The sequence below is a fragment of the Gavialis gangeticus genome, unplaced genomic scaffold (genome assembly GCF_001723915.1).
Source record: "Gavialis gangeticus isolate Ggan-Ray unplaced genomic scaffold, GavGan_comp1, whole genome shotgun sequence".
In the NCBI taxonomy this organism is placed as follows: domain Eukaryota; kingdom Metazoa; phylum Chordata; order Crocodylia; family Gavialidae; genus Gavialis; species Gavialis gangeticus.
The window spans coordinates 30892713-30907526 of record NW_017729030.1 but is presented as its reverse complement, the minus strand read 5'-3'; the positions used below and the strand labels follow the sequence as shown (position 1 = coordinate 30907526).

Below are 14814 nucleotides of genomic sequence, written 5' to 3'. Positions count from 1 at the left end.
GGTGACTGGTGCCACCATAGCTGGGGGGGGCACGCAGGGGTGCCCCTGCAGCCAATCTCGCTGACCGGGGGGCAGGGGGGGTGGGTTTCTCCCACAAACAATCTTGCTGACTGGGGGGTCCTTCACAGCTGATAGCAAAGCAGCTGCAGTGCGGCTGGTCAGGGGGTGCAGCAGCGCTCTCAGGGGGTGCACGTGTAGCCCCATGCACTCCCTATGCATTACCACTGTCTCAGACCTCCAGTCTTCCCCAGAGAGGGCTGTGTCTTTCACCCAGAGCTGGGCAAAAGCCACACAAAAAAAAATCAATCAACTAGTTAATCAAGGTTAATTAAAATTTTTCCACACTGCCTGGCCCTTTTTCCCCCCGAGATCCACCAGCTCTGTCCTGCTCAGGAGGCTTGATAGGGCTGTAGCATCCCTCTACATCTCCCTTGTTCCCACCTTTGGGTCACAGGAGTGGGAGAGGGCTGTGTTGTGGAGAGGCTGGAAGCCGGACTGCAGAGCCACAGGGGTTTAGTGTGGCAAGAGCATGGAGTTGCGGAGAGTGGAATAGAATGATTTTCCACAGTTCTACGCTCCTGCTGCACAGCAGCTCTATGACAGCCCCAGGTCATATGGAGCTTCAGGCACCCAGTCTACACAGCAGACTTCTGCAAGCCTGGTGTGTCTATCAGGTGTGAAAAAGAATTGGTCTCTAACTAACCTAGCTCAACTGGGAAATGCACAGATATAGTGACAAAACTGTGCTGTTGTGTGGAAAGCATACTTTGTTTGGAAAGTGGGGTCTGAAATAAATTATGGTGGCAAGGGTGCAGTTTACCTGCATCAGCCTTAGGAACACTTTACAGGTGTAGTGTCCTCATATACCTATCCAGGCGTGTGGACATAGCCACAGAAAAAAGAGAGTGGGGGTAATGTCTGTCTTAAATTTGTCATAAGAATGGACAGAAGACTACAGAAATTTAAATAGTTTAATTAGAATGACTACTATTTAACTGATTTCCTTTTGAGTCAATCACTGCTTAACCCCCAGGGCACCGGTCAGGTCCAGTACTGTTCCGCACCTATAGGGTTTGCTAGGTAGCAGGGAAATGGCCCTGGATTGTGTAACCTTTGGTTTCATCCTTTCCAGTTTGCCCAGCAAACATTCTGGCAGAACCCCCATTTTCTTATCCCACCTGTCATCCTGCTTTGCCCTTCTTCCATCTGCCATAGGGGTGTTGTGAAAAAGGAAAGCACACGTGACAGTATTTTGTGCTGTCACTACAATGCTGGCCTAATCCATCAATAAAAACAGATAAATATTTGGTAGGGGAAAGGTTGGACTCATTTGGTAGATGGCTATTCACTAGGCTTGTGTGAAGCAGAAAGTATTCAATTTGGATTCAAATTCAGCCGATTCGGAGTAACAGTGATTCGATCTGGTGATTTGAATCTCTGTCCCGATTCACTCCAGCTAATTTGGATTTGGTGATTCAGCACCGATTTGGAGATTCGACAATAGACTATAATGGGGAATCACGAAAATACCTATAACTTCATAATTTTTTTGCAGATTCAGATGAAAACAGCAGAGACGGTAGCCTCTTTTGAGGGCATGACACCTGCCAAGTTTCAAGGAGATAGGTGCAGTAGTTTCTGTGAACATGCACCTCAAACTGTTGAAAGCAAAACTCATATCACTTGTGTGTGTTAAGGCAGAGTGGGATGAATACAGCAGGGATGTAGCCCCTCACGCAGGCATGAGGCCTGCCAGGTTTCAGGCAGAGTGGTGCAGGGGTTTCTGTGAAAGTGCACCTCAAGGTTTTGAAAACAAATAAAAAAAGCAAATAGGTGTGGAGTGATGACAGTGGCACTCACTCCGTCTGTGGGTGGAGCTTGGGGAACCCCAGCAGTGGGAGGATCACCTTCAGGAACACCAGCTGCTCCACCAAACCAGGATCCAAGGAGGTGTGGTGGGGTGTCACAACATCCCCAGCAATGCTGAACACCCTCTCACTTGGAACACTGGTCAGTGGACAGGACAGGTGTTCCTGGGCAACCGTGGCCAGATCATGCCACGCCAGGCTGAGGGTTGCCCAATAGGCCAAGGGGTCACAGTGTAGCAGCTCCATGTCCTCAGCAAGATAGGTAGCCACCAAGGCCTCCACGCTACCTGCCTGATCGTGGGGTCTGGTGCCTCTGGACCCCAACACTGAAGCCATGCCCTTGGCCCACATTGGCAGCAGCTGTGGTGGAGGAGATTGGCTTGTGATTGGAGTGCTGGCACAGGAAAGTGGATCCCCCTTTTCCATGTCCCGCTCTGCCCTTCTGCCTCCCTGACTCTGTACATCAGCACCTCCGTCCAGTGATTGACGGTTCTGCTGCTGCAGATGCTCCCCTTCACCCTCAGGTTGCACATCTGCCAGGAAGTGGACTATACTGGACTGCAAGGGATCCAGCCTTTTTCTTATGCCCTCCTTCAGCTGCTTCCCCAATGCCTGCACCTCTGGTGAAAGCAGCTTGCCCCAGCCAGGAACATTGATCCCTTGAAACTTCTCCGTTTCATTCTCAAGCTCCTTCACTATGGGGATCACCTGGCTAAGGAGGGCATCACCTGCACTGAGGCTCTGAGGCTCTCAGTGGTCTCAAGGAACTGCTTGAGGACCCCCAAGATCTGGGAGACTGTATCCCATTCTGTTTTGTTGAGGGGGCTGCTGATCCCAATCTCCCCGACCAAGGCCATCTCATGGACAGCCTTCTGTTGCTCAGCCACCCTTTCAAGCATCAGGTATGTGGAGTTCCACTGAGCCTCCACATCCTGCTTGATTTTGTGCTGTGGGATGCTCAGCTCTGCCTGTTTGTCCCTCAGCATCTTGCCCCCCTTGATGCTCTGGTGGAAGTAGTCTGCCACCTTCCTGCATTTTGAAATAAAACTCACTAGTAGTGACAGCGCTGTCACTAGGATCCCTGTCCCCTTCTAAGGCATTCCTGACTACAAGGTGTAACTTTGCACCACACAGCAGATGCCAACAAAGCTGGCATCATGCACTGCCTTGACCATATTGGCTCCGTTGTTGGTGAACCCACGGGTGAGCTCGTCCTGCCCAACTAGCCATGTGGTTCATGGCCACCATGATCTCCCTTGCTGTGTGGGACTCATCCTTCACCTCCATTTGAAAAAGAGCCCACTGATGCCCTGACTGATCACATCAGTGCCCTGTGAGGTAGAGGTAGGCATGATCTCCACCCTGGCTGCTCCAGATGTCAGAGGTGAAGTGAAAGGCTACCTGCAGACCTGCCTTCTGCAGCTCCTCCCTCAAGTACTCCCTGCATGCCTCATACAGGTAGGGCACCACAGTCCTGCTAAAGGTGGTGCATGCAGGCACTTGGTATAATGGGGCCACAAGTGCCATGAGCTGCCTTAACCCTGGACAGTCAACAAAGGAGAAGGGCTGGCCATCCAGAGCAAGCATCTCCCCAATTCTCTGGGTGACCTTGCTTGCCATCAGAACGCAACCCCCTTTGTCTCTGCCTTTCCCCCACTGGTCCAGGGTGGCCTGTCTCTGCTTCTTGGAAATGGGGGCTTTGGAGTGAGAGGGGGACTTTTTTGGGAGCACGCTCCCACTGGTGCCAGGCTGAGGAGGAACAAGGGCAAGGAGGTGCTGCCTCCTGAGATGCAGCAGCATCACTGTAGTGGCAAAGTGTTTCACATCCTTGCCCTGGCTGATCTGCCTTCAGCAGTGCTGGCAGATACTATACCTGTGATCATCTGCCACCTCAAAATGATTCCACACTGCACTACCCACCTGTTTCTGGGTAGCCGGTGGGGATTCTGCCTTATCCCCCTCCTCACCAGGCAGAGGCACAACAGGAGGAGGAGCTGAGCCACTTGCCCCCACAACCTCCTCCAAAGTGCCTTCCAGAAGAGACCTGCCTCTAAGGGAACTCTGAGAAGTGTGGAGCACAAACTCAGATTCTCCCTCCTTCCCCAGAATTTCCTTCGCTGTGGCCCTCAGCTCCTATGCTTCCAGATCCAGCTTCTCCTCTGGCACTGGAAGGCTCATGCTGGGAACTGAAATTGGGGTGGAGAATCTCATGCTGCTCCTGGTTAGTGGTGTTAGTGGTGGTGGTGCAGGTGCAGGCACTGCTACCTCATCCTTGCTGCCACTAGCTGCAGAAGACTCATTGCTGCCAGGAAAGAGGGTGCATCTATGTTTAGGGTGGGGGGAACTTGCAGCTCTCCCTCTGCCCCCTCTCCAATAGAGATTTTGGGGACCGATATCAATAGCCAATATTTAAGGAGGTATATTGGCCGATACCAATCTGATATCTGATACAGCTCCCTCCAGGTTGTAAGTCTGGTATGGTGGAAGAGGAGGGAAGGGGCATGGGGCAGGGGGCAAATCAACGCCCCCCACAGTGAGGGAGGGGGCAGAGGCAAGCGCTGCCCAGGCAGGGTGAGGTGGGGGGTGTGGTATGGGACAGAGGCACGGCTCGGGTGGGTGGGGGAAGCTCCCACTGCTGCTCGCACTCCAGGTAAGTGGGGGTTGTGTGCCCCCAGATGTGTGGTGTGGGGTGAGCTGTAGCTGTGGGGTGAAGCTGTAGCCAGTGCTGCATGGCTTTTTTGGTGGGGGCTAGGCTCGTAGCAGGCTCTGGCAGTGCTGGGAGGAAGCTGCAGCCATCCCAAACTTCATTGCAGCTCTGCTCCCAGTCCTGCACTGCCACCTGCCCCAGCTGCAGCTTTTCCCAGTGCTCGGGTGGAGGCGGGGCATTTAGCCGGGGCTGCGCTGGGCAGAGGCAAGGGGCTGGGAGCAGAGCTGCGGTGAAATATGGGGTGGCTACAGCTTCCACCCAGCACTGCCAGAGCATGTTCCAAGCCCAGTCCTTGCCGAGAAGAGCCATGCAGCACCGGCTCCAGCTCCACCCCACAGCTGCAGCCTGCCCTGCCTCACGCAGATCCAGGGGCACATGCCCCTCCACCCCTGCCCTCTCCGGGTGCAAGCTGTGGCAGGAGCTGCCCCCACCACATGAGCTGCGGCTCCATCCTGTGACCCCCTGCTGCCTGGCTGGGCAGCGCCTGCCCCTGCCCCCTCTCTTACCATGGGGGGAGTTGATCTGCCCCCCATGCCCCATCCCTCTCCCTTCCCCTTCCAACTTACCAGCTGGAGGCAGCTCTCCAATCTGACGGCTCTGCTCCGTGCTGTGTTGCAGCTGCATGCAGCACAGGCATTTATCAGCCAAATTATCAGTCCCATCAGGCCAATATCTGATAGAGACAATTTTCTTTATATTGGTACCGGACTGATATCAGACCAATGTATCAGTGCACCTCTAGATTGGATACAACTTACAGGAAGAGAGACTAGCTACTAAGAGACTAGATAGCAAGCCAGAGCCTTTCAAATGCTGCTGCTCCAAGAGAGACACAGCTCACAAAAAGCACAGATCACTTCAGATACAGCTTGATATGTTGTTTCTATGATCCTCCTACAGAGCACTGCAATTGGAAGGGAACTCAGAGAAAGATCACAGTCACTGGCCAGCTACAGATGTCAATATCAGAGCAGTTTTTCCCCACTCCCAGCCCTTTCCATATATGGAACATTACCTCATTCCCTTCCCTCTTCTCAGTTTCGGTTCCTGCAAGCCTTCCAAATCGCTGAATCTCTCTGAATCAATTTGGAGGCTTCTGAATAGATTTGGACCTTTCAGTGGATCTCCTGATTTGATTTAGATTCGGAGATTCGGCCGGCAAATTGGGCCGAATCTTCTCTGAATCAAATCAGCTACCAAAGATTCACACAGCCCTACAATTCATCCTTATTTAGTACTGCCCATAGGCCACTATACATACTAACTGCCATCCACAGCAAATCTCCTACAGATGTCAATGGAAGGCTTGCACAATGATCCAAAACAAAATATATTCTTGGCGTAGTAACTAAACTTTTAATTTTTTATTATCTGTTAAGCAGCTTAAGTCGTTATCCGTCACTCACTGAGAACATGTGCTCCACTCCAAAATTGCCACTATTTCTACCCTTTCTTCTCTTCCTTACTTATCTTTTTTTCTCATTTTCTTTTTTTGTCTGTCATCATGCATCTTCTCTCTGTCCCCTGCAGCAACTCTCCTTTCTACCCATGGATTTCATTCCCACTCTCTTCTCCAAAATGATCAGCAGTGAAAGTTGATATTGATATGTCATCATTGGGTTCACAGTTGATACTACAATAAGATTGCTAAGGGATACAATGAGTGTTAACGAAAGTGGAATTTAGACCTCTAAGGTATTATTTTAAGGTGTCACCAGACTCAGGAAGGCAGTTTATATCATTTTTTTATTGGTTGGAAGGTTCTGTTTGTAACTATGAGGCCTAGACACTTATCTCTTTTAAGACTGCAAAGTTTGAACCACATAAATACTTCAAGTAGTTGCAATCTGTATTTTTACACCCCAAATACAAAAGCTCTTTTTGGTCACTCATATTCTTGCCCTGCTCGTATCTGAGTCTTTGCAAATGTATTTTCACTCGTGTCTGGCCTAACCTAAACAGTAGGTTCTGCACATTCATCAGGGAGTCAGAGCAAATATTCTTCACCTGCTGAACTAAGGAGTCTCTCACAGGTGCCTCATTACAGCAGACAGGAACAAACCTACCCCTCATCTCTAAAAATTACAAGTTGTTGAAGCAGAAAGCGCACACAGTTGTTGAAGTAGAAAGCTCCTCACAGAAAGCAAGAGAAGAGAATGCCTACCCAATGGTCTCTTGAGCTTTTCCCAGAAACCTGCTTCAGTCACATGCTGCACAGGCTTTCAAAATGATCAGATCAAGGAAAGACCTACTACGGTGCAGTTTGGTTTTTAATGTTTTAAATGATAAGGCTTGAAAACAAGCAACAAGTACCATCTTAAACACTGACTTCTCTGCTTTTTGAGAGAATTCTTGTGCTTCTTTGTGAATACTTGATGTTTTAGAAGCATATAAATTTTGTCATTGGCCTCACACGGTCACATTGCTCTAAACTAGTGTCCAATAAAATCCTTACCTGATAGCGTGTTGGCTGATTGAGAATGCTGTTAAAACTGTGTGATTCGAAAACCCTTGAGTTAGACTGAGTGAAGAGGTTTAACTAGGAAACAATAAAACTAAATTAGAACACACTGTATGGAATTCATGGCTACAACCCAGCTTCACCTTTTTATCTTGTAACCTAAAGGAATGATATGGTGCATTTTTTCAGAATAATGTTTTCAGAAGATACTGAAAACAAATTAGGCTCTGATTTTCAGCAAAACATGTAAGCATGTGTTTAATATCAAACTTGTGTACAACGCCTCACTATTTAGAAAAGAGCTTAAGGAACATACTTAACTTTTATGCCTCTGCCTTGCTGAATCATGAGGAATAATAATAGATTTGAAAAACTAGTCACCATCATATTATTAGTGCAACAATTTACATAGTATAGCCATCAGAGTCCAAGTACTTAAATAGACAGTTTAGTAGCAATATAAGACAAAAAGAAAAATGGAAAGATGGTCATATGACTAAACCATAATAGTTGGTACTACAAGATCTGGGGCTTGATTCTTATTTCACGTACACCAGTGAGAATTAGAAGTCATAGCAATGAAAATTCTGTGTTTGTAAGAAAAGAATCTGACCCCTTAGTTCTATTACTGGCTTTATCATGAAATTAATGTGTGACCATTTAAAACAAGTCAGTTAAAGATGACCTATAACAGATTTAAAAAATGGAATTTATATTCAGTTTGCTTCTTTATAATTTTCCCTATAAAGAGGTGCTGATGTAGTAGTAGTAATCATAATCATGATTGTTTTCACACCATAATTTCAAGTTTTTATCTATGCTGGATGGCTCTATAGTGACTACAGTAAAAGTGGCATTTTAAAGTCAAACTGGTTCAGAGAGACATGACCTACTTCGTCAGATGCATCTCATGTCTCCAAGGTGTCATCCTGCCCTACCTTATGCCTGACTTCAGAGTAACAGGACTAGCCATCTCACTAGAATATAAGTGATATGAGGACATCACACAAAACTACATAGTAAAAGCTGTTAGGAGTGGAGAGGGTTTTTAGCTAAACAGTTTTAAAATACATCTTTAAACACTTATTTAATTCCATGAACAGCACGTGCCCCCAGTGGCAGGGGGGGCATGGCTGCACTGGTGGTGGTGGTGGTGGCGGCAGCGGCAGGAGCCAAGCGGCGGTAAGCTGGGAGCTCCTGCAGATGCTGCCAGCACTGTTGGCAGCAGGGAGCATGTGCCAGGGATTGGTGACTGCCCGCAGGCGCTGCCGGCAACGTTAGCAGCAGCCAGCAGTGATCATGGACTGGCTGCAGACGCTGCCAGCAGTGGTGGTGGCGGCAGCACCTTTTTGCAGGGGGTGCACCACCATGCTCAGGGGGTGCACGTGCACCTGCATGCACCCCTATGTGTCGCCATTGTTTAACTCCACTGCTTAAGTAACACACTGGCAAAAATATTTCTTTGTTAAAGACAGGTCACAACAAACATGTGTTAGGCACCTAAATAGTTCCTGATTTATCAGGAAAATAAAACTAAACTTGACATTTCTACATTTTTAAGGTAAAACAAAACAACCAAAAATTATTTTAGAAACTTGTGTTCAATACTTTTATATATATGGCTACAAATCTAATTTATATTAAAAAAATCCCATGCAGGTCATCTTTAACTTGTTTGTGCCCCATTTTCCAGTCTGCAAATGAGGACAATGATTATCTACTTTAAGTAGGTGTTGCCACACACATTTCAATATATGTAAAGAACATCCAAATGTTCTGATGGAAGATGTTACATAAAGTCTAAGCATTATTATATAACAAATAGATGATTATTCCTCATCCTTGTTGGGTACATAGCTTTAGTCATGGAGAGGACTGAGGACTTGCATACCATACTGGCTACACTTGATCCTTCACCTTTTCTAGTGATGAAAGGACAAATGGCTTTCCAGATCTTCAGCCTTTTACCTGAAGTCTACTAGTGACATATTTCTGATCAAACTTGAAAATTTCTTTGTTCAATATTTAGGTAATTTTTTGTGGGAATTATTTATTGGATATTGCTGAATTTTTTGGATACTGTTAGGATTGTTTTCTCTTTCAGTTATATTTGGTAAATGGATCTTGTCCTATGAAAATTAATAATTTTCCTTTCTTTTTATGCAGTACTTAAAGGCATCTGGTATATAGAAATAAAAAAATAAAATACTTGATTAATTACAGTACCATCCTTTACAAGTACATATTATCCCCCTAAAAGTTGAAGGAAATCAAAATGCTAGACGAGAAGTGTAGTGCAATGAAAACTTTTCAGTACCTACCCTAGACTTGGAGTTACCTACTCCCATTTCGATATCTTTCTGCAACCTCCTTCTTCTGCATTTAGAAAAGTTAATGATTCTCATGATGAAATAGAAGAAAGACTTTGGGCTTGGTACAAGACTGAATGGAGGGGGTAATGTTTTTCCATCATCAAAATAAGATAACCAGAGTTTAGAGCGAGCAAATTTCCACTCCACATCACTGTCATCCTGTGTTAGAGACAAAAAAGAAATGTCTACTGTATTTTATATACCTCTGGGCTTTATGTAACACAGGGCACTTCCAAAAGGAGTGTATTTTAAATAGCTTCTGTTTTTGTTTTATATAGAAGTGTGATGAACTTGCTAGTGCGAAAGATTCCCAGTAGTTCCACAGAAATGCAGCTGTCTTATCAAGTCTATTTTAACTTAATTCCAGCTGTGTCTATTTACATCAGCTTCTTTTTGTCATATTTAGTTCAAGCATGTGAACAGTTCAAAAAGTGTTATTTTTTTTCACTGAATGAAAGCTAATCTATTATGTCCCAGCTATTAAAAGTCAAAGTTATTTTTAAAAAGTCATCATTTTCATCTATAAATTGCTCACTTGAATTTGATACTTATGCAAGTGAGAAAATTACAGTATTTGCTTTTAGGCAGTATATTGGAGAAGGTAATACACAAGCTTTTCCATGAAGCCTTGCCTAGGGGTGTCAACTCTGACACCTGGCTGCCTTTAATAGGTGACTAAAATATCAAGTTTCTTCTACAGTTACCAATAGCAAGGAGCAAGCAAGTAGATTTTATGCCAAGATTAATAAATTCTCAGAGCAGTTTTGCATATCTGGTGCAAGCCAAAATATGAACAAATTCTCCAAAGATGAAAAGTTAGTTTATTCCACTGACTTCAGATTTAACATAGTTCTCACTAACAAGGTAGAGGCAAAACAGCTGGGAAATGCATATGCATATCTTGGTATTATCATTTTTTTCCTTTTATTTTAAATATTTTTGTCATTTTAGCACTCACCAAAATGTCAATTATAGCCCAGAAAACTTATGAGAATCAGTACAGGACAAAGTGGTCTTCCTCATTTTATCTTGTAAAGTTGAACTGCAGCTGAATTACAACTCAAAGTTAGAGGTTATGATATAATTCAGTTCCTTTGATACTTACTGACATTGCTACTTTTGTTGCCAACAAGAACCAATACATAGCTGTGATAGTGTCTGAAGGACTAGGCTTGACTGAAATCATTTCCACATAGTTCATTCAACCGTCATCAGATGGCAATATCTTTTACTTCCTGCTGACACAGGCCAGTTGCATGTGCACAGAGAAAGAAGAATAGCCCTCAAAGTTTGTGATGTTACAGTCACACTTGGTACAAGTGGTACATCTCTTCCTAATAATATAACTTCCCTGTAATCTTTACATGTGTTCTGAGTGTCACTGTTTTTCATTTCAAAACTACCTAAATTCTGCAGATGTCATTACTGTAAGACCACAGATTAACTAGCATCAAAAATATACTTTTCCTTTTGTAAGAGTTACGAAGTTTTGACTTTGAAAGCAGTAATTTTTGTCAGGGTTGTTATACTTTATTGCACAATACATGAATGGTAAACCTCTATGTTGAATTCATTAAATTTCAAAATTAATTTTTCTCTCCTACTGCTCTCTTTTAGATTAAATATGGCCATAAGATAAACTGCAAGCATTACAATTTGCCACTTAGCAGGTGTGCAGATGTACAGCCAGTGACTTTTCAGGACATATGGCAATGAGCAGCTAAGATTAGAAGCAAGTTTTAAATATTGTACTTCAAGCAGAAAAAGATGCTTACACTTCATATTGAATAATTAATCTAAGAACAACTGCTAAATGTGATTTAGTCCCAACACTCTCACACACAGGCTGCATCCACATGTGGTGTGGACATTTGGTTCCCTGGGGACAACTAGCAGCGGTACACCTTGTTCTGCTGGTACTTGTCCCCCCGGAATGTAAGTTACCCTGGGGGCACTAGGGGAAGCTTGGGCCAGCACCTGGCTGGCCCAGGAGCCTTATCTGGGGTCCTGGGGGCCTCCCGGGGCTGCAGCAGTGGCGATTCTGCCATGTAGAGCTTGGCTGGCAGCTGCAGTGAGGCTCTGGGTGGCCTGGCTCCGCTTTTGTGCGGTCCACTCTGCCCATGCATGTGCTGTTCTGTGTTTTTTCTCTGCATGTTTTTTTGACCCCTGGATATTCATGGCTGCACTTGTCTGGACACAGCCAGAAAGTTTTGCCTACGTTTCTACATTAGAACAGTGCATAAAACTAAGAAAATGAATGTTAATGGAGTATGTGCATAAGTAGTTAACACATCTATATCTAGTTAAAAGGTTTAAGGAAATGGACTAGTGACAGCTCTCATTTCTGAAATACCTTAAGATATATTTCTTCAGTACCCTAGTAGCCTGTCTAAACAGTAAAATGTACAGCGTTGAGGAAATGTATTATAGATATCTGAAAGATATTATGAATTAACAAGCAATATACTAAACTTTTCTACTTAATATTTTGTTTTCTACTTTTATCTCATTCTTCATGTGAATATTTCTATGATAAGGTCTTTTGAGACCAGACTTTAAGGTTTCAATGGTACCTTACAAACTCTTGGCTCTACGTAAATAAGATGAAGCAGGTTTTCTGCCTAGACCCTGGAGATCCAACAACTTTTTTGGATCACCTTAAAGCCAAAAACCACAACCTAGTTTCCTCCTGTGGGTTGATCTTCCCAGAATCTCCATAGGGCACTGTGATGTACCATATGTTAGAACTGGATGTAGAATAAAACATAGCTCACCAGAAGCACTCAATGCCACAGAGATTAGGGAACCAGACTAGCAGGTGGTAAAGAAAAAGATGAATTGAGGGTTTATCGTGTTCAGGCCAATGTTTTCCTCTGACTTTCTATAACTTGCACAATCCCTTTGTTAACGCTTACTTTAGTCAAGGTGTACCTAGCAAGAGGATCCTTCTGCCCTTTTTAGAACTTAAAAAGAAGAAAAAAGGGGCCTACCTCAATTTCTTGGTATGAGCTGTTGATCATAGCAATCAGCATGTTGAGCAGAACTACAACCATTGTTACGTTGTATATGCCATACAAAACATAGCCAATATTCTCAATGAATTTATGATCATATTTAAGGACGACTGAAGTCACTTCAGACAAACCAAATATTGACCAAAACAAAGTCTTGAAACTTTCTTCAACTCTGAAAGAAAAAACCGAGAGCAATGTTACTAATTATATAAATAAACAGGCACTTCTTATGACAAACAGAGTAAGTGTTAATCTCAAAAAAATTCTGTTTGGGATTCAGGCCTACAGGGGATACAAAAAATTTAAGAAATAAAATTTCTGTTGCCAATCATACAACAGTCCTCAAAGTGTCTCTCACTATTTATACAGGTAACATTCCTATTGATGTCAATGGAAACTTTATTTTTGTATGGAACAGAGGATTGAGCTCTTAGGTCCTTATGCTCTGAGGTTCTACAACGCCTGAACTCCCATCAAGTTCAAATATCTTCAATTATTATTCTAGGAGTTGAACGCGCTTGGCACTTCATAGTCTTATTGTTTTGTTAAACATAACTTCATACTTACGTTGTAAAAGCAGGGTTTACTTTAGCTCCAAGATAGTAGGAGTACAGTATAAACATCCCAATCATAAATGCAAGAAATACCATAATGAAAAGGACCATAAACTTGAAAATGTCCTTTACAGTCCTTCCAAGTGAAATCTGCAAGGGCCCAAAACTCTCATTTGCAGGCAGGATATATGCAATCCGAGAGAAACTCAGCACGACAGCTATGGCATAAAGGCCTTCAGATATTATCTGTGGATCAGATGGGAGCCATTTGTCTCTGGCTGGAAGACATGAAATGTGGGGTAAATAATGAAGTTTTTTATTTATCACCAAGTTTTAAATAACACACCCAACACCTGGGACTTTCCATGCTCATATCTATATCTAGTAAAGACAAATGTTTGCAGAAACTAATAGCTGCTACTGTGTTACTATTAGTATTTAAGTCATAAATAAATCATTTGAATTGTATCCTTTTCCTTGGAGGAGAATTTATGGTGTAAAATAGACATGATAATCTTTTCAACAGGGTGTGTTGAGAGTTCGGCATGAACATTAATGAGGATGTACCCTACCATAGGATGATTTTTTAAATATTACCACACATAGCATTATTGCTATTATATAATAATGAAAAACAGTAATACCATTTGAACTTTTCTGTATCTCTTAAAATTTTCCCAAATAAAACAAAAATTATTAGTATTTATTTTTAAATATCCTCTAATTTGTATTTCTATTTTTTATCATTTAACTTGCGTAAGTATCACTTGGGCCTTCATAGTTGTTAATTATCATTGCTCAGTCCCCACTGTAATTGGACACTATATTCCAACCTGTTTTTATTTCATAATAACCAAGGAGCTACAGTTTAATAAGATATAGGCACACTTTATCTGTTCTATAAAACAAGATAGTACCTTACAAACCATATAAAATATTCATTAAGGAAAAATACTTCCATTAGAATTAGAATGGAAATTAAATTATTAAAATAATGATTATGCCCCCGTTGAAGTCAGTGAGATTTGTTGCTACTAATCTCAACGGGAGTAAGATTGTGACATCTACATACAGTGTGGCCTGAAACAATATGTGTTATATGAAATGTCATCCACTGCAAAATTTCATCTTATTACCTAATACATTGATACCTACACTTAGTAAGAATTAAACAAGGTTAAAATGGGTTTAATAAAAATAAGTTTATGCATACAGGTATGCATATGTGTATGTATACATGCATATTCAGCTTGATTCTATAACAGTTAACAAGCCCTTTATCTATTTTAACATACAGGAGTTTCTGAAGTGCATTGAAATCATTGTCAGCAGCACATGTGGGCTACCTTCTTGTGGAATCCACTAAAAGAGTAATTCCACTATAATCAAAGTTAGAATTTCTACACTGAAATAATAAACCTGGGACTAGAATTTCACTATAACCAATACCACGGACAGAGGACCACATATCCCAATGTAATTTACACCAGCTTGTAAAGTAGTATAAATTACACCAGGATCAGGAACTGACAAGTGTGCTTCTTCCCTGGGGTACCTGACCCAGCTTTTACAGCTTCTTGCCACTAGGTGGAAGTGATTAGGTTAATGGCAACAGTATGTGATTTAGATATGCCAGTTTAAATTTGGTACATGTTTTAAGCAGGTATCAAATGTGGCAGGATTAGCCTAAAATCACCATTTTTAAGGTGCATATAGGCAGGCATGTGTGGATACACACCCTTAATGTGCCTTAAAAATGGCAATTTTAGGCTAATCCCACTAAAAAGGGCCACGTGTAGACAAGCCCCCTTTTACCAGCATAAGGGACTGGAAACCAG

General features: G+C 43.1%; 1 protein-coding gene across 3 annotated transcripts in view; it reads right to left on the bottom strand.

Moving 5' to 3' along the window:
* Positions 1–14814, bottom strand: part of TRPC3 (transient receptor potential cation channel subfamily C member 3) — a 73054-nt gene that overhangs the window by 6025 nt on the left and 52215 nt on the right. For 2 of the 3 annotated variants that reach the window (XM_019522068.1, XM_019522066.1), the window contains exons 7-10: positions 12990–13254; positions 12399–12594; positions 9358–9567; positions 7031–7114 (exon numbers count right to left, since the gene is read on the bottom strand). In XM_019522068.1, coding sequence (XP_019377613.1) covers positions 7031–7114; positions 9358–9567; positions 12399–12594; positions 12990–13254 — 755 coding nt within the window. The remainder of the gene's footprint in view (positions 1–7030; positions 7115–9357; positions 9568–12398; positions 12595–12989; positions 13255–14814) is intronic. The other variant, XM_019522067.1, reaches the window with a different exon arrangement.